The 26,164-nt window shown below is 43.5% G+C and overlaps 1 protein-coding gene across 3 annotated transcripts in view; it reads left to right on the top strand.

Annotated features, from left to right (window-relative positions):
- The window catches only part of CPNE8 (copine 8), a 285,766-nt gene that overhangs the window by 111,263 nt on the left and 148,339 nt on the right, over positions 1-26,164 (top strand). For all 3 annotated transcript variants that reach the window (XM_074942429.1, XM_074942430.1, XM_074942431.1), the window contains exons 8-9: positions 18,301-18,404; positions 23,019-23,123. In XM_074942429.1, the coding sequence (XP_074798530.1) occupies positions 18,301-18,404; positions 23,019-23,123 (209 nt within the window). The remainder of the gene's footprint in view (positions 1-18,300; positions 18,405-23,018; positions 23,124-26,164) is intronic.

The following is a 26,164-nucleotide window of genomic DNA, read 5'->3' as shown; positions in this document are numbered from 1 at the left end:
GGAGAGATTATTGTTATGGATAACAAGGAATGATTTATTCCTGAAGGGAGTTTTGAGATTACTAAATAGAAGGATGGTGTTTACTGGAAAGAAAGTGAGATATTTTTCCAAGTGTAAGTGGTAACATAAGAGAAGATACAAAGTCAAGAAAGGAAAAACTAAGTGTAGGGATCAATAAAGCAAGGTATTTGGTAAAAAGCATAAGGAGCAAATAAGGAAGTAGAATGAAACTAGATCAAGACATAGGATGGAGTATGTAGAGGCTTGAAGGGATTTGTTAAGGGCTTTAATTTTTAGTAATTGCTAGTGTCATGCTGAATGTTTTATTTAACTGTTTTGACTTTTTTTACTGGGTAACAGTGTTTCTCACTTTTTTTCCTCAATTTTTACAGTAGTAACTTGTTTGTATCTTTACTGATGTATCCAACATGCTATACCCTGAGAACTTACCATAATGCTTTTTTATGTTCTGTTTTCTGTTATTTAAAATATTTTATTAAGAACCCTAAATCCTGTGCCTTATTTCTAGTTTACTTAGGCTTGTATGTCCAATTGCAGAGTAGAAACTGTTTTAAATTGCATATTGTCCTAAAATGTAAATAATTATACAGACTATTCATTGCCTTTGGAAGCCCAACAGATTCCAAATATCGTGCCCTTCAGGGTACAATGTAATGCCTAATTCTTCTTCGAGTGCTTTTTCATGTCCATTCCAATCAGGTGTGCGCGCACGCATGGTAACCAGAAGATTTTTCCCATAGCAGCATCCGTCGGGTTGGTCTGGGCGCCCCCTGGGGTCCCACCTTCATGGCGCTCAATATAGAGCCCTGCCAACCCTCCACTCTTTCAGTTCCTTCTTATCGCCAGTGACGGTTGGCTGGAACGTCCCGTAGTCCTTGCTTAGCAAGCACATTCTACTGTTCTTTGTGTATAGTTTATTAGTAATCAGAGTTGTTTGGGGGTCCCCCCCATTTTGACTCCCCGGAGCTATGTTATGCCCCAGGGTTTAAAAACTCTGTGGCCTGCTCAAAGCGCAGGCCAAAGAGCGATCTACATTCCTCATGCTAACAGTGTCTAGGGGAGGGTCACCAAAAGGATCACTCTAAGATCTGCCATGAGTTCCGCCCTAGAACCCTTAAAGAAAGGGAACAGCGGCTTAAAGTGATCCTCGTGAAGGCAGCTCTATGCCCCCAATCGGACCCAGGCTCAGGGGACCTGGCTCCTAACATGTGCTCCTTGATGTGGAGCGCCCCAGCACCGTACTCCAGCTTAGTGCCGAGAAAAGACTTTACCGGGACGCTTGGCACTGGCAAGGCACCTCCTGAGGTCCAGCGGAGAGCAGGCACCGATCCCACTCACCGGTGCCTCAGAAGAAAAAGAAGCCAGTCAGTCAGTCGCCTCCGGCTAAATCCAGAGAAGTGAGACCTCAGACAGGCCACAGTTCCGGATCCCCTACTGGGCAGTCTCAACTCCTGCCCAAGCGAGGCAGTTGAGTCTGGGCTCCACATGGTCACTGGTCCCTATGGGCCCGCAGCTACAGCTCCCTTCGATGCCGGAAGGTTTTGAAGCTGCTTAGGACCTGCTGCACCTTACAGTGCCGTTCTCGCACCCAAGGAGGGAGGAACCTTCAGCACTGGCGGTCCCACCCCACCTCCGGGTGCAGTCAAGAGGGAAGCCGGCAGTGATGTCCAGGCACTTCCCCTCTCCATGTCCTTCGGCACTGGCCCACTCAGACAGAGAACCTACTCATTTCCCGAGCTCTCAACGCTCAAGACACCGAGGCTCGGCTCCTCCGTGGTCTTCAGTCTGAGACCTTGGAGTCAGTCTGACTCCTACCAATCTAGGAGGAGTAGGAGGCGAAGATCGAAGTCAGGGAGAGACAGGAGAGAGCCCCAAGCATGGCCATCTCAGTGGCAGAATTCATCACAGTGGCCATTCTGGACCCCCGGGGCCTTTCACCAAAGCCAGGGGAAGGAATCAAGGGCACCGCTCCGCTGCGTCTTCTGTGGCCTCAGCCACCTTCATCCTGCCATCAACTGCACAGCTTACCTCGGTGCCTGCCCACACGCCAACTCCTCTGGCTGTGGTGCCATTGCCGGCACTGACCTTGGCACCGGTGACGCGTCCGACTTCGGCACCGGCACTGATCTCAACGCCGACTATGGCACAGGCATTGACGATCCTGGCGCCGATGCCGGTGACAGGCCTGCCACCTTCATCGGCCCAGATGTGGGGTTTGGCATCGGTTCCATCAACGGCTCCACCGGTGTTTCTGATGCCTGCGTCAACACCAGGTTCAGTGTCGACAGCCCCAGTGCCGGCGAGCACTCCATTGGCACCAACGCTGCTCTGAGAGTTGCTGGACTCCCTGGGAGCAGATGGCAGGGAGCATTCGCTTCTTGTAAGTGTTTCTTCCTCATCGTTGCCAGACAAGGCATTGGTGGGCACAGCCATAGCTCCAGCACTTGAGGACAGCAGGGTGCCGCAGCAGTTGCTGCGAAGGGCTGCTCAGGGTCTGGGAATTAAGGCCGAGGATGTAGTCAAGGCTGATCCCATGGTGGACATCCTCGCCCCCTCAGGACCTTCTTGTATTGCCCTACCACTTATTAAGACTATTGTCGACACCACCAAGAACCTGTGGCAGATCCCAGCTTCCTTGCTGCCCACTGCCAAGCGCAATGAGAGGCATTATTTCGTGCCCTCCAAAGGGTACGAACATTCGTATTCTCACCCACCTCCTGACTCTCTTGTTGTGGATGCTACTAACCAGCGTGAGAGGCAGGGTTTCCAAGGACCCTCTCCAAAAAACAGGGAGGCTATACGACTAGACCTTGTCGGGGGAGAGGTCTTTTCTACATGGGGTTTGCAGCTCCGTATTTTGAGCCAGCAGGCCATCGTCAGCAGGTACTCTTTTAACACCTCTGCAGCAATGGCCAAATTTACGGAGCTCCTCCCTTCAGACTCCCGAGCTGAGTTCTCAGCCTTTGTGGAGGAGGGGAAGGTACTCTCCCGGGCTTCCCTCCAGGCTGTGTTGGATGGTGCAGATGCCGCCACTAGGGTCATGGCTACTGGGGTGGCCATGAGAAGGGGCTCCTGGCTCCAAGTCTCGGGGCTCCCTTATGAGGTCCAGCAAACTATTCAGGACCTCCCATTTGAGGGTGTGATGCTTTTTTCTGAAATGACAGACAAGAAGCTACACAGTCTGAAAGACTCACAAGCCACCCTCAAGTGGAGACATTTCAGACTGCAATCTCCTCCAAGATTTCATCAGCAAAACCGCCAGGATGGCTCTCAGAGGAGGAACAGGAGTGGCAGGAGGAGACAACACCCATCTTCAGGCCAGGGCTCTGGCCAACCCAAACCGCCTTTTGAAGGGGCAGTCGAGGATGGCACACCAGATCAGAGATTGGATCTACCCCACCTTAACTTTTTTCCTCCCCACTGTTCCCTTTCTACCGTGCATGGTCCTGTATCACTTTGGACCTCTGGGTGCGCCGCACGGTAGACAGGGGATACTCCATCTAATTCTGTGCATTCCTGCCCTTCCACCCTCCTTCCCCGTCCCTCTTCATGGACCCTTCTCCTGAACAGCTCCTTATCCAGGGGGTGCAGTCGCTCCTATCGGTAGGGGCAGTGGAGGAGGTTCCTCCGGAACACAGGGGCAAGGGCTTTTATTCCTGGTATTCCTAATACCTAAAGCGAAAGGCGGCCTCAGGTCTATCCTGGACCTGCGAGAACTCAACAAGTTCGTGAAGAAACTCAGGTTCTGCATGGTCTCCTTGGCCTCCATCACCCCCTCACTAGATCCAGCAGACTGGTATGCTGCCCTCAACTTGAAGGACGCACATTTTCATATTGCAATTTCTCAACCCCACAGGAAGTACCTCAGATTGTGGTCAACAGTACCCACTACCAATTTACCATCCTCCCGTTCAGCCTGTCAGCCGCACCTTGAGTCTTCACCAAGTGCATGGCAGTCGTCGCCGTGTTCTTGCGAAGGCACCGGGTACAGGTATTTCTGTACCTTGATGACTGGCTGATCAAAGGCTGCTTCAGGACCCAAATGGAAGCTCAGGTCAGATTAATCAGAGCCACCTTCGATAGCCTGGGTCTACTTCTAAACTAAGCAAAATGGACTGTCTCCTATCCAGAGGCTAGAGTTCATAGGGGCAGTACTGGACTTGACCCAAGTCAGGACATACCTGCCAGAGGCAAGGTTTCAGGCCCTAAACAATACAGCGAGGAACTGCCTGAAACTTCTCGGACACATGGCTGTCTGTACCTACGTGGTACAGCATGCCAGACTCAGGCTTTGACCGCTTCAGTCGTGGTTTGTGTCAGTGTATCGCCCAGTCCGGGACAGCTTGGACAGGATTGTGACCCTGCCTCGCGTGGTCCTTGACTCCCCTCTGTGGTGGATTGATGCTCAGGAGGTGTGCTCAAGGGTTCCCTTTACCGCCCCACAGCCATCTCTGTCACCGGTGATGGTCGCGTCAGACTTGGCTGGGGAGCTCATTTGGGATACCACAGGACTCAAGACCTCTGGTCTCAAGCAGATCTGGATCTCCACATCAATGTCAAAGAACTGAGAGCAGTGTGCCTAGCATGTCAGACTTTCCATACCTAACGAGACAATGTGTGTATCAATCATGACAGACAATACAACAGCAATGTTCTATATCAACAAACTAGGGTGCATGCTCCTCTCCCATATGCCAGGAAGCCCTCATACTTTGGGACTTTCTGTGTAGAACATTCAATACACCTTCAGGCATCGTACCTCCCTGGGGTACAGAACGAGCTAGAGGACCACCTCAGCAGGTCGTTTCACAGCCACGAGTGGTCCCTTCGCCTGGATGTCGCAATTCCAATCTTCCAGAGGTGGGTTTTTCCCCAGGTAGACCTTCTCGCCACGTGACGCAACAGGAAGTGCCAGCAGTTCTGCTTCTTCCCGAATCACAGCCTGGGTGCCAGCATGGATGTGTTCCTCCTCCACTGGGGAGATTCTTTCCTATATGCCTTTCCACCCATACCACTCGTTCACAAGGTGCTTCTCAAGATCCGCAGAGATTGAGCCCATGTCATACTGATAGCACTGGCCTGGCCCTGTCAGCACTGGTATACATCTCTCCTAAACATGTCCCCGGGAACCCCAATTACCTTGTGCTCTTCCCAGACCTTCTCACACAAGATCACAGACGTCTCCAGCACCCGAACCTCCAGTCGCTTCATCTCACAGCGTGGAAGCTCCATGGTTAAATCCATTGGAGCTTTCCTGTTCAGACCAGGTTAGACAGGTCCTCCTTGGCAGTAGGAAACCCTCAACGAGAGCCGCATACCTTGCCAAGTGGAAGAGATTTTCAGTCTGGTCAGCGCAGCACCATTCGCCCTCCATGCTAGCTTCAGTGCCGCTCATTGTGGACTACCTCCTCCATCTGAAGCTGGAGGGACTCTCGTCTTCGATAAGGGTGCATTTAGCACCATCTCGGCCTTCCACCTGGGCACGCAAGGCTGCTCTGTGTTTGCTAACACCATGGTCAGCCGATTCCTAAAAGGGCTCGACAGGCTATAGCCTAACATCCGTCAGCCTGTCCCTGCCTGGGACCTCAACTTGGTCCTTTCTAGGCTCATGGGCCCTCCCTTTGAACTGTTAGAGCAGGGAGCATGTTGCTACCTCTCTTACAAGGTGGAGTTCTGGTAGCGATAACCTCGGCCAGGAGGGTGTCTGAGCTCTGGGCCCTAACATCAGACCCTCCCTACACAGAGTTCTGTATGGACCAAGGTTCAGCTCAGGCCTCATCCTGCTTTTCTCCCGAAGGTTGTGTCGCAGTTTCACATCAACCAGAATATCTTTCTCCCGGTATTCTACCTTAAGCCACATTCCAGTGGTAGGGAGCAGAGACTCCACTCTCTGGATGTCCGCAGGGCACTGGCCTTTTACATTGAGAGAATGAAACTGTTCAGAAAATCAGTCCAGTTATTCATGACAGTGGCGGACAGGATGTAAGGTCAGCCTGTGTCATCCCAACGCATCTTGTCATGGATACCATCCTGTATTCGTGCATGCTACAGCCTGGCAGGTGTTCCTTCACCTCCGATCACTGCACACTCCACCAGGGCACAGGCTTCATCTACAGCATTCCTGGCTCAGCCTCCCACTCAGGAAATCTGCAGAGCGGCGACATGGTCCTCCATACACATTTTTGCCATGCGCTATGCGATTACCCAGCAGGCTAGAGATGCTGCTGCCTTTGGACGAGCAGTACTCTAATCAGTGGACAGCTCCAACCACGCCTCCTGAACTTGGGCTCGGGAGTCACCTGATTGGAATGGACATGAACAAGCACTCGAAGAAATAATGGTTACTCATCTTCTCGTAACTGTTATTCTTCGAGATGTGGTGTTCACGTCCATTCCAATACCCACCCTCCTTCCCCTCTGTTGGAGCAGCCGGCAGGAAGGAACTGAAGGGGTGGTGCGTCAGCAGGGCTCTATATTGAGCGCCATGAAGGCATGACTCCATGGGGCGCCTAGACCAACCCGATGGATGCTGCTATGGGAGAAATCTTCCGGCCACTGTGCACGTGCACGCGCGCACACGCGATTGGAATGGGCATGAACAACACATCTCAAAGAACAACAGTTCCGAGAAGGTGAGTAACCGTTTTTTTCTTTTTCAAATTGCCTTTGCACATTCATAGTCTCGAGATGTGCCAGCACTGTGGCTTGGACTGAGGGAACCTTCTAGTAGCAGTGTCTGCTGGAATGCTGTTGTGCACTCTGTCTCTCTCCTCAGGACTCTGGGATTTGGAGGGTGGGAGGTACAAAAGAAGGTGTGGCATGCTAATTGCCTCAGTTCCTTCCAACTGTGATAGCAGGTGAACTAGGAACCCCCTTTAGGTTCTTGAACCCAGATTCATTGGAATGGATCGTTCCCTGTGCCGTCACCTTCTTTTGTTTAATTAGTTTTGAATTCTTTTTTGATTAAGGATTTTAGTACCGTGCACAGGTCCTTGGTTCTGATATGTGAGAATTAAAGATAAGCCATGGTTCAAGAGGTGTCCTCCTTACCCTGCCACTTTTCCTTCTTCAGGTATATACATGTATGGAAGCCTGGTGGAAGGTCTTTAGCCCTCTTATTAGTCCATATAGATAGTCTTCACCCTGAACTAATACCTTTTCTTGCCCTAATCCTCCTTTGGTTCCAGCCTTTCAGACCATGAGATCACTTTCCCTCACTATGGGTTATCATAGGGAATTCCCTACCGGATACTGGCAGAACTGGCAATGTGGCCATATTGACCTTCCCTATAGATATGATCCTGAATTTAAAAGGGCTGAAGAAAGGCAGCCACAAGGGAAACCTTCTCCCAAAAGGGTTCAAGGGAAATGACCTGCACCAGAACTGTTACACTTGCTAGGGACCAAGAGATTTGTCTCAAACACATTGTCTGCAGTAGAGCTATAGAAGAGCCTATTGAACCTCTGCCTGTAGATCCAAATGTTCAAACTCTTCCATATAAGAACGTGGATGCATCATCTTCTTCCTCTCCTTGCAGAATATATGTTCCAAGTTGCAGAAAGAATGGCTATTACCTTAAACATCCCTTTGGTAACAAGAGGAAACTACACTTAGTTTTCAATATTCTGACTTCATCCTCTAGGAGTAATATTACCTAGTGAATTCTAGAAAGTTTTCTTACAGCTGGCAAAAAATACCTGATTAAACAGAGCATCAGGACAGGCAGTTTCTAAAAAAGCAAACTATATGGAGCTGCCTTCTGATGTCATCTTTTTCTTGCTGATCCTTCAAGCTACAAATTCATTGGTAGTGGTGGCTCCTGCCCAAATCGCTAAAGGATGGTTGTGCAGAATGAGGGAGTTGTGTATTGTTTATAAATATCATATGTGCCTCAGTTTACCTGTGAGATTCTCTTCTCTGACTGTGTATAGACTTAAGTTAAAGGAAGTTGCAAGGGGAAAGGAACAGGAAATAAAACAATGGCAAAGATAAGGTGCTATTATAAGCAATGCCAACATCCTTCAGGAACAATGAGAAAGCTAATAAGTGGAAAATAACTCCTGGCCTGGTGCCCACTAGGTTGACAAAGTTTACTTTTCCTGGGCCAAACCTAGGATCAAAGCGTATAATAAAATCTTAAAGATGCTAGCCTAGCAGAGATGGAGGGAGGGAAGAAAGGATCCGTTAGCAAACTGAGCCTGGCACGCAGGCTGAATGAGACACAGACAGAAGCTGCAGCAAGCAGTCTGCTTCTCCCAGCCTACTAGAGAGGGAGGTAACTGGGCTATATGGAACTTATCAAAGCTGGCAAGGAAATATTAAGGTGCAGGTAGGGGAAATGGGAGTATAAGCCTTAAATTATTTATACCATTTTCTTGGCTTGGTGTGTACCTTTGGGTGAATAAATGATACTTTTTTTTGATGAAGCTGTTTGTCTGTCCCTGCAAACTTATTCTTTCACAAGCTTACTCTTTCATAAGCTCCTGGAGGAAAAGTGCCAGACCCAGTTGGGTCTGTCAGGTTAACACGGTTGGTAAATGGGGGCTGCAGCTCAGAGATCCAATCTGAGTAGTAGGACCATGTGGTTTCACCGTTGAGAGAGGGTGAAGGTAGCCAGGCCGGTCACCTGTGACCTGCACTCAAGACGGATTGGAAGGAGTATGAAGTGCAGCTCACTTGGTGACTGTGATAAAGGTGTAGTCCACTCTACCCCTTCTGTTAGAGCAACTAAGCAGCTAGATGCACAAGGTAGAAAGATGTTTTCCTCTGCCAAGCTGGGAATTAGTGGTGAGTTTTCAGGCAGTAATGTTCAATAGCACTGTTTGCCCAGTCATGGCTTGAAGACCAGAGATAACTGGCCAAAGCCCTGGTTATCAAAGGTCATTTAGTTGCTATGCATTCCTTGAGAACATCATTTGATGCTTCTGATGTAATGTTTAGAGCTGGAGCATCCACGATTACTTTGAGGCACCACGTGTATCTGTTCTGGAATTCTTCCAGAAACAAGAACCTCCATCAAGGATCTGTGATTTGATGGTGAAAGGCTATTTAGCTCTCAAACAGACAAGGTTCTAGAAAAACTGAAAGATACCAGGTATACTGCAAGGTCTCTGCGGATTTGTCAGCCCCCTAGGAAAAGATTTTCTGACTCAGTTTTGTTGCCAGAGAAACCATACCAAGCCTCTACTTCCTATACCAACAGCAGCCTCTTGTTCAGCATCGGCAGCAACGCAATACCTAACTACCATGAGCTAGCAGGAGTTCCGCTGTATAGTCTTCCTCTGCACCAGCCTCAGGTTTGATGGGATGCCCAAAAAAATTAGGTCAGTTTTAAACCTATAAGAGGGCTCACCTTCATTTGAAAACACTCTCATATTTCTTATATACATGGAGTACTACCGCCATAGACCGATGTATCTTGGAGTTTGTAAACATTATCCCTTGTCCCAACTCTCCTTCCTCATCTCCTTTCATGCATCTTTCACCGGAGGACATGCTAAGATCAGAATTTCATTCAATACTGGAGTTGGAGTCTGGTTTTGAAGTTTTTTTTGTTGTAATATTGCGACTTTTAGGTCTGTAATCGAGTGACCAGGGAGATTGAAGTGTTCTCTGACTGGTTTTTGAATGTTCTAATTCTTGGCATCTGATTTGTGTCCATTTATTCTTGTGTAGAGACTGTCCGGTTTGGCCAGTGTACATGTCAGAGGGGCACTGCTGGCACATGATGGCATATATCACATTGGTAGATGTGCAGGTGAACGAGCCTCTGATAGTGTGGCTGATGTGATTATGATGATGTCCCCTGAATAGATATGTGGACACAGTTGGGAGATGGTTGGGAGATGTACAGGTAATCTCCACGCCGGATTTTAGCATTGAGAGGGGAAAAAAAGAAGTAAGAAAGGATACAGCCGTGGGTAGGAGAATGGATATAAGGAGGAAGGGCAGTGTGGATACCAGTCTAATAGGTTATACTGGCTGTAGAATGACCGTGCCTAATAGGGTACAGAATGTGAGTGAGGCCAAACAGCAAAAATTAAGATGTTTGTACACCAATGCGAGGAGCCTAGGTAACAAAATGGAGGAACTAGAGCTACTGGTGCAGGAAGTGAAACCAGATATTATAGGGATAACAGAAACATAGTGGAATAGTAGTCATGACTGGACTACAGGTATTGAAGGGTATGTGCTGTTTAGGAAGGACCGAAATAAAGGTAAAGGTGGTGGAGTAGCATTGTATATCAATGATAAGGTAGAATGTAAAGAAATAAGAAGCGATGGAATGGATAAGACAGAGTCCGTCTGGGCACAAATGACATTGGGGAAGAACTATTAGAGCCTCCCCTGGGATAGTGCTTGGGGTGTGCTATAGACCGCCGGGATCTAATTTGGATATGGATAGAGCCCTTTTTAATGTTTTTAATAAAGTAAATACTAATGGAAACTGTGTGATCATGGGAGACTTTAACTTCCCAGATATAGACTGGAGGACGAGTGCTAGTAACAATAATAGGGCTCAGATTTTCCTAGATGTGATAGCTGATGGATTCCTTCATCAAGTAGTTGCTGAACTGACTAGAGGGGATGCCATTTTAGATTTGGTTTTGGTGAGTAGTGAGGATCTCATAGAAGAAATGGTTGTAGGGGATAATCTTGGTTCAAGTGATCATGAGCTAATTCAGTTCAAACTGAATGGAAGGATTAACAAAAATAAATCTGCAACCAGGGTTTTTGATTTTGAAAGGGCTGACTTTCAAAAATTAAGGAAATTAGTTAGGGAAGTGGATTGGAGTGAAGAATTTATGGATCTAAAGATAGGAGGCCTGGGATTATTTTAAATCAAAGCTGCAGAAGCTATTGAAAGCCTGCATCCCAAGAAAGGGGAAAAAAATTCATAGGCAGGAGTTGTAGACCAAGCTGGATGAGCAAGCATCTCAGAGAGGTGATTAAGAAAGCATACAGGGAGTGGAAGATGGGAGGTGATCAGCAAGGAAAGCTACCTTATTGAGGTCAGAACATGTAGGGATAAAGTGAGACAGGCTAAAAGTCAAGTAGAGTTGGACCTTGCAAAGGGAATTAAAACCAATAGTAAAAGGTTCTATAGCCATATAAATAAGAAGAAAACAAAGAAAGAAGAAGTGGGACCGCTAAACACTGAGGATGGAGTGGAGGTCAAGGATAATCTAGGCATGGCCCAATATCTAAACAAATACTTTGCCTCAGTCTTTAATAAGGCTAAAGAGGATCTTTGGGATAGTGGTAGCATGACAAATGAGAATGAGGATATGGAGGTAGATATTACCATATCTGAAGTAGAAGCGAAACTCAAACAGCTTAATGGGACTAAATCGGGGGGCCCAGATAATCTTCATCCAAGAATATTAAAGGATTTGGCAACTGAAATTGCAAGCCCATTAGCAAGAATTTTTAATGAATCTGTAAACTCAGGGGTTGTACCGTATGATTGGAGAATTGCTAACATAGTTCCTATTTTTAAGAAAGGAAAAAAAGTCATCCGGATAACTACAGGCCTGTTAGTTTGACATCTGTAGTATGCAAGGTCTTGGAAAAAATTTTGAAGGAGAAGGTAGTTAAGGACATTGAAGTTAATGGTAAATGGGGCAAAATACAACATGGTTTTACAAAAGGTAGATCGTGCCAAACCAACCTGATCTCCTTCTTTGAGAAAGTAACATATTTTTTTAGACACAAGAAACGCAGTGGATCTAATTTACCTAGATTTCAGTAAGGTGTTTGATACTGTGCCACATGGGGAATTATTAGTTAAATTGGAAAAGATGGGGATCAATATGAAAATTGAAAGGTGGATAAGGAATTGGTTAAAGGGCAGACTACAACGGGTCCTACTGAAAGGTCAACTGTCAGGCTGGAGAGAGGTTATCAGTGGAGTTCCTCAAGGACCGGTTTTGGGACCAATCTTATTTAATCTTTTTATTACTGACCTCGGCACAAAAAGTGGGAGTGTGCTAATAAAGTTTGCGGATGATACAAAGGGAGGTATTGCCAATTTAGAGAAGGACAGGGATATCATACAGGAGGATCTGGATGACCTTGTAAACTCAAGTAATAGTGATAGGATGAAATTTAATAGTGAGAAGTGTAAGGTCATGCATTTAGGGATTAATAACAAGAATTTTAGTTATAAGATGGGGACGCATCAATTAGAAGGAATGGAGGAGGAAAATGACCTTGGAGTATTGGTTGATCATAGGATGACTATGAGCTGCCAATGTGTTATGGCTGTGAAAAAAGCTAATGCAGTCTTGGGATGCATCAGGAGAGGTATTTCCAGTAGGGATAAGGAGGTTTTAGTACCGGTATACAAGGCATTGGTGAGACCTCACCTGGAATACTGTGTGCAGTTCTGGTCTCCCATGTTTAAGAAGGATGAATTCAAACTGGAACAGGTACAGAGAAGGGCTACTAGGATGATCCGAGGAATGGAAAACTTGTCTTATGAAAGGAGACTCAAGGAGCTTGACTTGTTTAGCCTAACTAAAAGAAGGTTGAGGGGAGATATGATTGCTCTCTATAAATATATCAGAGGGATAAATACCGGAGAGGGAGAGAATTATTTAAGCTCAGTACCAATGTGGACACAAGAACAAATGGATATAAACTGGCCACCAGGAAGTTTAGACTTGAAATTAGACAAAGGTTTCTAACCATCAGAGGAGTGAAGTTTTGGAATAGCCTTCCAAGGGAAGCAGTGGGGGCAAAAGATCTATATGGCTTTAAGATTAAACTCGATAAGTTTATGGAGGAGATGGTATGATGGGATAATATGGTTTTGGTAATTAAATATCTATGGTAAATAGGTCTAATGGCCTGTGATGGGATGTTAGATGGGGTGGGATCTGAGTTACCCAGGAAAGAATTTTCTGTAGTATCTGGCTGGTGAATCTTGCCCATATGCTCAGGGTTTAGCTGATTGCCATATTTGGGGTCTGGAAGGAATTTTCCTCCAGGGCAGATTGGAAGAGGCCCTGGAGGTTTTTCGCCTTCCTCTGTAGCATGGGGCACGGGTCACTTGCTGGAGGATTCTCTGCTCCTTGAAGTCTTTAAACCACGATTTGAGGACCTCAATAGCTCAGACATAGGTGAGAGGTTTTTTGCAGGAGTGGGTGGGTGAAATTCTGTGGCCTGCATTGTGCAGGAGGTCAGACTAGATTATCATAATGGTCCCTTCTGACCTTAGTATCTATGAAACGGGCTTTGTTGCAAGGATAGGTTCCTGGGTTAGTGTTTTTGTTGTGTGGTGTGTGGTTGCTGGTGAGTATTTGCTTCAGGTTGGGAGGCTGTCTGTAAGAAAGGACTGGCCTGTCTCCCAAGATCTGGGAGAGTGATGGGTCGTCCTCAGGATAGGTTGTAGGTCCTTGATGATGCACTAGAGAGGTTTCTGTTGGGGGCTGAAGGTGACTGCTCGTAATGGCATTCTGTTACTTTCTTTGTTGGGCCTGTCCTGTAGTAGGTAACTTCTGGGTACTCTTCTGGCTCTGTCAATCTGTTTCTTCACTTCAGCAGGTGCGTATTGTAGTTGTAAGAAAGCTTGATAGAGATCTTGCAGGTTTTTGTCTCTGTCTGAGGGGTTGGAGCAAATGCGGTTTTATTGTAGAGCTTGGCTGTAGACAATGGATCGTGTGGTGTGGTCTGGATGAAAGCTGGAGGCATGTAGGTAAGTATAGCGGTCAATAGGTTTCCGGTATAGGGTGGTGTTTGTGACCATCACTTATTAGCACTGTAGTGTCAGGAAGTGGATCTCTTGTGTGGACTGGTCCAGGCTGAGGTTGATGATGGAATGAAATCAATTGTTGAAATCATGGTGGAATTCCTCAAGGGCTTCTTTTCCATGTACATTGGCCAAACCGAACAGTCTCTACATAAAAGAATAAATGGACACAAATCAGACGTCAAGAATTATAACATTCAAAAACCAGTCGAAGAACATTTTAATCTCTCTGGTCACTTGAGACTTTTAGGTCTGTAATCAATATTACAACAAAAAAAACTTCAAAACCAGACTCCAACGAGAGACTGCTGAATTGGAATTAATTTGCAAACTGGACACCATTAACTCAGGCTTGAATAAAGACTGGGAGTGGATGTCTCATTACACAAAATAAAACTATTTCCCCATGTTTATTCCCCCCCCCTTCCCCCCATTCCTCACACGTTCTTGTCAACTGCTGGAAATGGCCCACCTTGATTATCACTACAAAAGGTTTTTTTCTCTGCTGCTGGTAATAGCTCACCTTACCTGATCACTCTCGTTACAGTATGTATGGTAACACCCATTGTTTCGTGTTCTCTTTGTATATAAAATCGCCCTACTGTATTTTCCACTACATGCATCCGATGAAGTGAGCTGTAGTTCACGAAAGCTTATGCTCAAATAAATTTTAGTCTCTAAGGTGCCACAAGTACTCCTTTTCTTTTTGTGAATCATTTTAGACCTTCAAAAACTCAACTCTTTCAACAGAAAGTTCAACCTCTGCTTGTTTATCCAAGTCATGATCATCTCCTCCTGATCAATTCAAGACTGGTTTGGGGCTCTTGCTGTACAGGATGCTTATTGTCACATCTCAATCAGATATTCACATCAAAAATACTTATGGCTTGTTGTCATTCCATTTGGCTTATCTGCGGCACCTCAAGTGCTTGTCAGTAGTAGCAGCACATTTGAGAAGTTAGGGTCCCTTACTTGCATGATTGGCTCACCTGGGCATCCTCACAGGATGTCACAATCATGTACCCTATTCCAAACACTGGGGTTCAGATAAATGGGAAGAAATTGCACAGAGCTCCAGCCCACATCATACCTTTTGTTGGTTAAATTTTGTATTCTCAAAAAGGCAGAGGTTTTCTTCCAGAAGAAAGGCACTTTAAAATCCTTACAGCGAAACAGCGATAAAAGTACTGCAGGAGAACGAATATCAAACAGTGCTGTTCTTACTCAAGCTTGGTGGCATTATGGCTTCTGTAATGTACATAACACTATGTACACATTTAAAGATGAGGCCTCTACAACACTGGCTAAAAGGACACTGTATAACCAAAACAGACATTACCCAGAGGTGTTTTCCTATTCCCACATTCAACCCTGCAATTCTGTCAGACACAGTAGACTCAGACGCTTCCAATCTGGGCTGAGAGCTTGTTGCAAGAATTTGACAGTTCAGTCACTGGAAGTTCAGAGAGGAAAAACTCTGTATCAGTATTAAAAGGAATACTTTGGGCTCTCGAGTCCTTTCTCCTTCAACCACATGACAGAGTGGCTCAAGTAGTTGCCAGGAATACTACATCAATATTTTGTATGAACAAGCAAGCTGTGCAAAGACACTTCCACTCTGTGGGAGTGGTGCGCAGTACACCAAATTTATCCTCCTTGCAAACAAGGACAAGATACTGGCCTATCAGCTGAGCAGAAACTTGCATGATCAGCACAAGTAGTTACTCCAGAACTTGGTAACAAACTATATCTTCTCCCTGTGGAGGTATCTGGAGATATCTTGTTGCAACAAGATAGGACGGAAGAATCCCATGCACTGCTACAGACTAGGGACCGAGTGGCTAGGCAGCAGTTCTGCAGAAAAGGGGTTACTAGTGGATGAGAAGCTGGATATGAGTCAACAGTGTGCCCATGTTGCCAAGAAGGCTAACAGCATTTTGGGCTGTATAAGTAGGAGCATTGCCAGCAGATCGAGGGATGTGATCAATCCCCTCTATTCAGCATTGGTGAGGCCTCATCTGGAGTACTATGACTAGTTGTGGGCCCCACGCTACAAGAAGGATGTGGAAAAATTGGAAAGAGTCCAGCAGAAGGCAACAAAAATGATTAGGGGGCTGGAGCACATGACTTATGAGGAGAGGCTGAGGGAATTAGGATTATTTAGTTGGCAGAAGAGAAGAATGAGGGGGGATTTGATAGCTGCTTTCAACTACCTGAAAGGGGGTTCCAAAGAGGATGGATCTAGACTGTTCTCAGTGGTAGCAGATGATGGAACAAGGAGTGATGGTCTCAAGTTGCAGTAGGGGAGGTTTAGGCTGGATATTAGGAAAAACATTTTCACTAAGAGGGTGGTGAAGCACTGGAATGCGTTACCTAGGGAGGTGATGGAATCTCCTTACTTAGAAGTTTTTAAAGTCAGGCTTGACAAAGCCCTGGCTGGGATGATTTAGTTGGGGATTGGTTCTGCTTTGAGCAGGGCAGTGGACTAGATGACCTCCTGAGGTCCCTTTCAACCCTGATATTCTATTTCCTCTAGGCTGTGAGGTAGGTCTCCTCTCTGCATTTTCCCCCAATTCTTCTAATTCAGTGTTCACTGGAAAATAAATAAGACAAAGCCAAGGTTATTGTGATTGCCCTGGCCTGAGCAAGACATTAGTCATTCTCAGGTACTGTGACTATCACAAGGGTTTTATCTGTCTCCTGCAATTCCAGACTTATTGACCTAACAGGTTTCAGAGTAGCAGCCGTGTTAGTCTGTATTCTCAAAAAGAAAAGGAGTACTTGTGGCACCTTAGAGACATTAGTGGCATTCAGTCACTGAATGTATCCGATGAAGTGAGCTGTAGCTCACGAAAGCTTATGCTCAAATAAATTTGTTAGTCTCTAAGGTGCCACAAATACCCATTTTCTTTTGACCTAACAGGGAAATTGTATTGTATCCGTATTCAGACTCTCTCCACTTGAAGGCATGGTCATAGAACTTGAGCTATCTGTTTGGAAAAAGTAAAGGAGAGTCTATTCAACTCCAGGAAGCAGTCAACTCACCAGTTATAAGTGGAAAAGTTTCTTTTTGTGTGTAACCCACAATAACATGAACCAAGCTTCAGCTCCTGTTCAGTCCATACTGAAGTAATTACTTCATTTGAAATCCTTTGGGCTGTCCTAACTGTCAGGAAAAGTACATCTCACAAGCATCTTGGCTTCAAGATACCATCAAAATGTAGTCAAGCAAAATACTGTATTTAGACATGGTATAATAAGATTATTGAAGGGATTAATGAACATCTGCCCTCTGATTAGTGAGTCCATATCTACATGGAACCTCAATCTAGTACTTAGCTCATGGAACTTCCTTTCAAGACTGAGAGATTGTTCCCTGTTTCATATCACAATTCAGACAGCTTTTATGGTAGCTATTAAATTCACTAGATGAGTGAACAAGTTGCAGGCTCTTATGGCTGATTTCCCCTGTCTCCCTTACAGTCTTTCACAAAAATATCATAGTCCTTTGTCTGCACCTGAAATTTCCCTTCAAGGTTGTAACAAAACTCCATCTTAACTAGTCTATAAACTTGACAGTATATTTTCCCAAGCTTTACTTTTACTCAGGGAAGCACAACTTAGAGGGCTAATGCTCCATTTGGTTCAATCTAAGGAATACAAGCAGTCACCTAGGGTTTTTTTTTCTCTCATTCAGAAAAGAGTAACAGTCAGGCAATCACATGCCAATGCCTTTCTAAGTGAATTAGAATAAGTATGGAAAGATTTATAAACTTACATCTGTTTCTCTTCTAGAAGGGCTTAGAGTGCACTTGGCTAGAGCAAGGGCTGCTTCTGTGGCCTGTCTTTGACATACTGTTGGTGGAGTTGCTGTCTGTGCTGTTAGCTACAATATTCTCATATTAGAAATCTGTAGAGTTGCAATGTGGAGCTCTATTTCATAACGTTAGAAATATTCCTTAGAGCTGGCATCTAGATCAGATGCAGTTTGGTGAAGTAGTATTACCGTCTCTATTTAACTAGGACTCCGTGTTGTACTATCCAGAGACAAGAGTACTGCTTATCCAACTATCCTAAGAGTAGGAAAGTGCAGAGGCCACTCAGAGAAGAAATGAAGGTTACTCGTCTGTAACCAAATTCTTTGAGATGAACTCTTCATATTCACACTCCCCACCCACCTTCCCCTCTTACTCAGTCATAATTTCAATTTTGGACCCAAGAAGGCAATGGAAGGAACTGAGGCATTTGGTGCACCATGACATGTCTCCCTATTATAGTACTGCCTTCCAAATGCTTGGATACAAAAGGGGTCTGAGAGCACTTCAGTGAGCACTGCTTCTAGAAGGTTTCACTGGGTCAAGCTGCACTGTTGGCATATCCCAAGAATGTGAATGTGCAGAGATTATCTTGAAGGTGAGTAATCTTTAAATGCTCACATATAAATGAACTACTTTGTTTTGTTGTTTGTTCTTTATTTTTGCAGATGACAAGCTGAGCATAATTTGTGTCTTTATTTCTTTTTTAGGATTCTGTACTTATGCAGTTTTGTGCAAACAAGTTAGACAAGAAGGACTTCTTTGGGAAATCTGACCCTTTCCTAGTATTTTATCGAAGCAATGAAGACGGCAGGTAGATAACAAAAATTATAAAGACAATAGGGATATCTGATGTTGGTAGTTATAATACACAGTTATTGCATTTTGATGATGATTGTCAGACTGCAAGCTCTAATTTATTCTGTAACCTCATAACAACAATTGCTTGGAATATAGTTTACTATTTTAACAAGTTCATTTACCTAAACTAGATAATGGTATGGCAGTGTAGAAATAAGACTATATTATTTTAGCACACAGTTAAAATAACGTAACTAAGGCATTTTAAAGCTGGGTTTGTGAGTAAGCCTAGAGTGCTATGAAAAAATGGCATGGAATTTATTACTGTTGGAAATAGATCATGTGGTATACCTTAACATGTTAATAGAATTCTAGATGCATCTGTGAAGAATATATTAATGCACAAAGATTGATTTAGAGAAGAGTCCTTTTGCTGCAAGTTTGGAGATCTATTTTAACCTTTTCATTAGAGTCCTGAGGGAAAAAGACTTATGAACAAAATTTCAAAACCTCTCAATACATAAATGATTTTCAGATGTGTCTGTCTTCTACGTTCATGCTTAAGTCACTAAAATAGATTTATCTCTGTTGTGTTCCACTTAAGAAATATCTGATCTACTAATTCCTGGTCCAGGGACTGCTTATGTGGGTCTATTAGCAATTGGCTTAACCTGTTTTCTGGAGTCTTCCTTTCTGGGATACTCCTCATTGTCATATTCAAGAATGTAGCAGTCCAGAGGCTAGCCATGCCTGATGGTGGGTCCATGGGGAACTAGCCTTACTGGCAAATTCTGGAGCATAAGCTGTTCTATATAAGTGGCTGTCGCCAAGAACTGTGCCTCTCTGAGGCAGTTTGCTGGAACAGCTCAGCTCCTAAAGATTATAAAGTGCAGCAGGAAAGTACTTGGGCCTCTATTGAAAAATTGCAGGCCACTCTCTCCTCTCCCTTCCATTGATGCATTTAGACAGTCAATGGGGAACCTCCTGAGTGCTGGTAAGTGTGGCTGAGCCCTGTCCATAAGAACCACACCCCACCAGTGGTAGGCATAATTGCCTCTGTATGCTGCTGATAGTGACCACAATGAGCCTTTAATTCCTTACTTGCCCCTAGGGTTGCCACCTGTCCCAGTTTTCTGGAGATCATCCCTTTTTTGAGGTAGCTGTCCTAGGTAATTTGTAAGGGTGCTCAGTGCACACACTGAGCTGTCCAATTTTATGAGCTAAGGATCATCCCAGATGCCCAGGTTTTTTGTACCTCAGAGGTGGCAACCCTACAAGTAGCCCGTTAAATCTGATTATAATGGGATACAAGGAGCAGCACTTCAGAACTCATGTGAGAGGCTGGATCGATACTCCCCAGCTTGGCTCAGAGCTTCAGGGGCTCCCTCACAATAAGAACAAGAATAAAAGATAGGGTTTGTGGAGCTTAGGAAAGGATTTTGATGAACCTGGTAAGCAAGAAACTGTCAGTCTCATCAGCCCCCTCACCCTTGCACATCCCCTTCTCCTTATCAGATAGAAGGAAAGACCCTGACCCAGGAAATTATCTGGTTCTTGGGAAAATAGCAGCAGCTTAGGAGCTAGGAGCACCAGGGAAGCCAGATGCAAGGAGAAATCCCCAAAGAACTGTGTACAGAGCAGACTGCAGCAGAAGCCAGGACACAGTCATTGGAACAGGGTGTGACTATCGGACATTATAGCTGCAAGCAGGTCTGTGTGGGACTTTTGAGGAATCCGCAGTTCAGAGGTGCTCTTCTAATTGAGCCTGGGCTGGAAATCTGCAAGATCCTATTTGATTTGAATAGAAGACTGGACTAGAGAGGCACCCCAAGCACTAGGCCTAAAGAGTCCTAACCTTTCAAATTATAACCTCTTTTTTTTATATGCTGTTTAATTATAAACAGCTATGTGTCATAAACCTTTCACACATCTTAGTTGTACATTATCTGAATAGGTCATATTCCCCTAACTCAACAATTAGGTGTAAAACAGCTAATAATGCTCAGGTTAGATCTTATATATGATTAAAATAAATAATTTTTTCTAATTTTCCAAAAGAGAGATATAGTTATTTTGTTATAAAACTGGTAACCAATACATCCAAACAATTAACAGTGTGATTGTTAGTATTAAATTCCAAACCTAAAGTAGAATAGATTCTTTTCAGTTCAGCTACAAAGTACTTATAGGTATCAAAACTTAACTTCCATTTCCAAAGTATATCTCCCATTTAATGGAATCATTTATAGGGAATACATTTTAACTTATTTTAGATAACTGATAAATAGATGCCACGTTAGAATTCATTGCAGTACCTCTTTTCTGAAGAAAAAACATTTCAAATTTAAAATAACTTTTTATTCAACACCATTGAGGTTAATTGAATCATGAATATAAGAGATGTGCCATCATTCTGCGGAAAAGGACCTAGGGGTTACAGTGGACGAGAAGCTGGATATGAGTCAGCAGTGTGCCCTTGTTGCCAAGAAGGCCAATGGCATTTTGGGATGTATAAGTAGGGGCATAGCGAGCAGATCGAGGGACGTGATCGTTCCCCTCTATTCGACATTGGTGAGGCCTCATCTGGAGTACTGTGTCCAGTTTTGGGCCCCACACTACAAGAAGGATGTGGATAAATTGGAGAGAGTCCAGCAAAGGGCAACAAAAATGATTAGGGGTCTGGAACACATGACTTATGAGGAGAGGCTGAGGGAACTGGGATTGTTTAGTCTGCAGAAGAGAAGAATGAGGGGGGATTTGATAGCTGCTTTCAACTACCTGAGAGGTGGTTCCAAAGAGGATGGTTCTAGACTATTCTCAGTGGTAGAAGATGACAGGACAAGGAGTAATGGTCTCAAGTTGCAGTGGGGGAGGTTTAGGTTGGATATTAGGAAAAACTTTTTCACTAGGAGGGTGGTGAAACACTGGAATGCGTTACCTAGGGAGGTGGTAGAATCTCCTTCCTTGGAAGTTTTTAAAGTCAGGCTTGACAAAGCCTTGGCTGGGATGATTTGATTGGGGATTGGTCCTGCTTTGAGCAGGGGGTTGGACTAGATGACCTCCTGAGGTCCCTTCCAACCCTGATATTCTATGATATTGCTCTTTATTTTAAAAGAAACAAAAAACAAATCATTAATGCCACTGAGATGCCACTGGTACAAAATCTCATTCCTGACCAATAGTGTTTTCACTATTTTGAATGTAAAATGAGGGCCAAAAGATAATTTTTAAAATAAATTAATGGTATCTCTAAACAGAAATTATGGGAATTGATACACAAACAGACCCTGAATGGGATATCATTGACTATTTCTCACTGTCAAGAAATGTTACATGGAGCTGCACAAAACTTGGCATGTATGGGTATCTGTTGCTACAACCTGTCTCCAGAAGCAAATGATTATTATTTACATAGCAGCAATAGTGGCTGGACACTGCTCAGACAAGAACGACTACACGGTCTGCCTCAGTAAGTTTACAATCTTGTGCATACAAACAAAGCAGTAGGAAATGAGAAGTGATAAGCGCAGGCTGATTGGACATGAGGTTTACAATGTTCCACAATTTTTGTTCAGATTTTGATTTGTTTTTTTGTGTAGTTTGGAAATCTTTTTCTAAGAGAAGGATTGAGGATTATGGTTCTCTACTGGTATGATTAGCTGGCCTGAGAAAACAACTTGCAGAACACCCAGATCTAAATTCTGTTCTGGTTCCTGGGGCTACACTAGTTGTGCATTCCACCAAAAATTCTATAATCCCAATACCCAGAATAGTCCACCTGGGATTTCCTTCCAAGTCAATCTGTGCGGACATTTCCTATCCATATGGAAGATAAAGCAAAGTGATGCAAGCTGTGAAACAAGTTTTAAAGTCAGTTGCACTCACTGTTCTTTTTAACCAGCTTCTGGGTCTGTTCAACATTTTAAGTGTCCTATTTCTGTGTAGTTCCTTCTGATTGTTGCAATTGTTGTATCCTGCAGCTGTTCTCAGATAATGGACAGATTACTAAAACTTGCTATCCTTCAGTGAATGTGGTTTCAAGGTTTGAACTTTCTAAAAGGATTCTCTCTGCCTAGTGTCCAGTGGGTGTCAGTGGCCACATACATGCAACTTTTTCTGGATGTGTGGAATCACATGATTCAGAAAAAATGATTTGCATTAAAAAAAAAAAACAAAACAGGTCCATATACATTTTCTGGAGCTAGGCCATGCATTAGAAGGGTCCTGGTGGTCTCTCTGAAGTAGGTCTGTCCAAGTCCAGAAAAATAGCTCAAGAGTTGTTCACTGTGCAAGCAGTCAAAGAGAAACAAGGACCCAGCTCACCTTCTCAGAGTTCCAACGTTTATAGAACCAAATACCGCAGTTAAAATGAACACAGCAGTCATGAATTGGCACAACTGCAAGTTTATAAATTCTAAAATCTGCCCTTTTCCAGTTCGGCAAAATCTTCCTAGTCCTAGACTTCATTGTACTTCTGTTTTAGATTGCATTTGGACATACTAGCTTTAGAATTAAATTATTTAAATACTGAGGTAGAGCAATAAAGAGATTATTGACTACTTCTGCATATTTGTGACTCCACATCTGATCACTCAAAAGTGAAAAAATATTTATTTATTTTTTTCAGTTTTACGATCTGTCACAAGACAGAAGTTGTAAAAAATACATTAAATCCAGTGTGGCAGGCATTCAAGATCTCTGTCAGAGCGCTGTGTAATGGAGACTATGACAGGTAAGATAAAGACTGAGTTCTATATGCAGAGATAATTTTCTTTTCACTTACAAATTCTTATGTGAATAACTTCTGTAAGCATTGCTGCTTCTGAATTTTTGGTTGCATTATTTAATCTTCATTTTAGAAGACAAAATTAGTTCAAAACATTGGTTACATTTTAAAAAATATTTATCTGAATCCTTTACTTAGATGTGAACAAAGTTTCTTTTAGTTAGGAGATAAGTCACAAGAAATAGGCATTTCACATAAATGAGCAAGGCAAAAATATGAATCATGCAGCAAGTATCATGAGTAATTCAAACTAGTAAATAATCCTCTCTCCATCAAAAGGAGTCCCTGCTACTACTGTGCACAGAAACTAGTTTCTACTCTGCTTCAGTGAGAAGCAAATACTGGTGCACTACTTTCCTCAGGGGTGGAACTTGTACATCAGAGGATGCTGGGAAAAAGTCCCCAAAAAATAAGGTATTTTATCAAATGGTTTTTGTCTGCAGTGTCCTTATGTATGTGGCAGCTGCACCCTGTGTGCCTGAAGTACATAGGAGTCAGACCAGCTCAAGACCCAACCATGCGCAGAGTCTAGAAATGTTTGGCATCTCCAAAATTCTTACAAATAGAATTTAATGCGGAGTATGTCTAACAGGACGCACAAGAAAAAAAAAGTATAACTCTACATGTTGACTACCTCTCATTGTTACCACCAATGTTTTCTAGGTGCACTGAGACATTGCTGCAATTGCAACTGGCCCTTCTCAGCCCATTTATCGTGTCCCTGCTTCCCTGTCTCAGCCTTGTATCTGGAGCTGTTGGTACATCTCACCCAGTCCTCAATGGACACCAAAAACGTACACCGCAATCTGTCACTCAGCCTACTCCAAGTAGTCAGTACTAAGCAGCATAAGAGCAAGAAGCATTCTTATTCACCAAGAGTTGAGAACCACACTTTCATGATAATAAGCCTAGTAAGCCCTTTTCTCCCTAAAGGATACAAAGAAATCCAAGCCTAACTGACCCAAAGTTTTTGAGGAGAAGGGGAAATTTCTTTAACGTTCTTATTGGAACTGTAGGTTGAGGACACCTTCCTGGGTATTTTTAATATTGAGGACACAAGCAGAGTAGAGTTCAACGCTCTTGTCTCAGGATATTGCACTACTTTCTATAGTAAAGGAGAAAGTTTTTCCCAATCATTACAAAAATGAAAGAATTGTCCACATATGTTTCAAACCAGAGGACGAAAAGGATCAATTGTGTTTTAAAAGGGCCTGGACAATAAATCTTAGCTGACAAAGGTGTTTAATAAATTATGAAACACTCCTCAAGGATAAGTGGAATTTTTGAATTTTGTTATGAAACTCTTTATGAATTCCCATATTTCAGAGGGCTCTAAGAAATTGTATATTCACTTATAGTGAACAGCTTCATCTGACCGGTCAGACAGGAAGAAGAACGCTTTAAAGGAGGTATATGTTTGATACAGGTGACAAGGGCTTGAAGGCAGATCTAAATGCATCTTTTCTCCCTAAAGATGTTGACATTCAGGTAGTGCCATTATACCTACTGATTTTCTAGCCAGTGCTACTTTGAACTCTTTCAAGATATTTTGCTAATGATGGTGAAGACAATACACATTCCTGTAATGAATTAATCCAGTAATGCTTAAAAAAGCATTTTCAGATCTTATCAGTCTTACAGATCTATCATCATGCATCCAAATTCCAACTTTCTGAAGATCTCCTCCTTTCATTCATGTCAGGGAAAGAATAACCTGTTTTCTCAGAGTGAAAAATCTATAATGAAAAAATGAAATCCTTTTGGTATATAATATCAATTGTACACCAGTGTGAACTTTCAGAATCTGTAGGTTTTGAAGACATGTTTAAATATCTCTTGCACATCTCATGTGAAATGTATAAAATTGAAGATCAATAGCTAGCCTTCTCACCATGGAACCCTTTGGGGAGAGTATGTAGCCTGCTCAAAGAAGAGTTACCCATCCTGAAATAGGCAGAAAAGAAACTTTTGGCACTTCATTCACATAGCTGGGAAAATAAATATCGCTACAGACTGGCTGAGTTTTTCTATCATGTACCATAAGCAATAGAGAAGCCTTTTTTCCACATATATTATCTAATTTGTAGTGGGGGTAGAGAACTCATGGGAGATTTGGCTATTTGCCACAATTGCAAAGTGTAACTATTCTAAAGCGGATAAATGGAACCACATTAAAAGGCATAGACAAGTTATCTGTTGTTTTTGTAAAAATTCCAACATTACCATACCTTCTCTGTTAACCCTTATTCCCAAGTTGCGAAGAAAATTGCACCAAGTTGGTCTCCCAAGTGTCTGGTTTGTTGAACTGACACTTTGGACCATGCAGAAGCCCTGGCCACCACATAAACAACCTTTTGTCTCAGGAACTGATTTATTATGACAGTTTTCAGCTATCAGTCACTGTGGCATGGTTTGTGGCTGAAGTGCCAAGGTGTGTTTGGCTAAGTAACTAGCACACCTCTCAGATCTTGAAGTCAAGTAGCAAATAGCTAGAATAACAGACTTCTTGTGATGTGCTACTTTTTATAATAAACTAACAAGGGTATTTCCCTTTCCAGTGCCAGTTCTAATTTTCATAATTTTTCACCGGTGTGACAAACTAGTCTTTGGAGATGTTTTCATCTTTGTTCTAAAGAGTAACTTTCACACTAATCAGGAGGCATCCTTCACTTCCTTCTCCATGAACTTGAAATATGTTTTTAAAAAAACATATTATATATTAAATGATGCAGTCTAAGTCCTTAAATTTTACTTGGAAGAGAGAGAACATCCAGACCACCTCATCCCCTCATTGCCTCTTTTACAAGAGAACAGAGAGGCAAAACAGTTCCCACAGCATTGATTTTTTTTCTTTAATTCATTCAACTATTTGTAAAGCATACCTCCAAGAAAGAGTTCCTTTCCAGGAAAGAACATCAAACCAGTGATCTGAGGACTAAAATTAATTAATCTAATGTGTTTTAAAAGAAGGAGGAAAATCAGTAGGT

The sequence above is a fragment of the Natator depressus genome, chromosome 1 (genome assembly GCF_965152275.1).
Source record: "Natator depressus isolate rNatDep1 chromosome 1, rNatDep2.hap1, whole genome shotgun sequence".
Classification (NCBI taxonomy): Eukaryota; Metazoa; Chordata; order Testudines; family Cheloniidae; genus Natator; species Natator depressus.
This window is presented reverse-complemented; position numbering and strand designations above follow the sequence as displayed.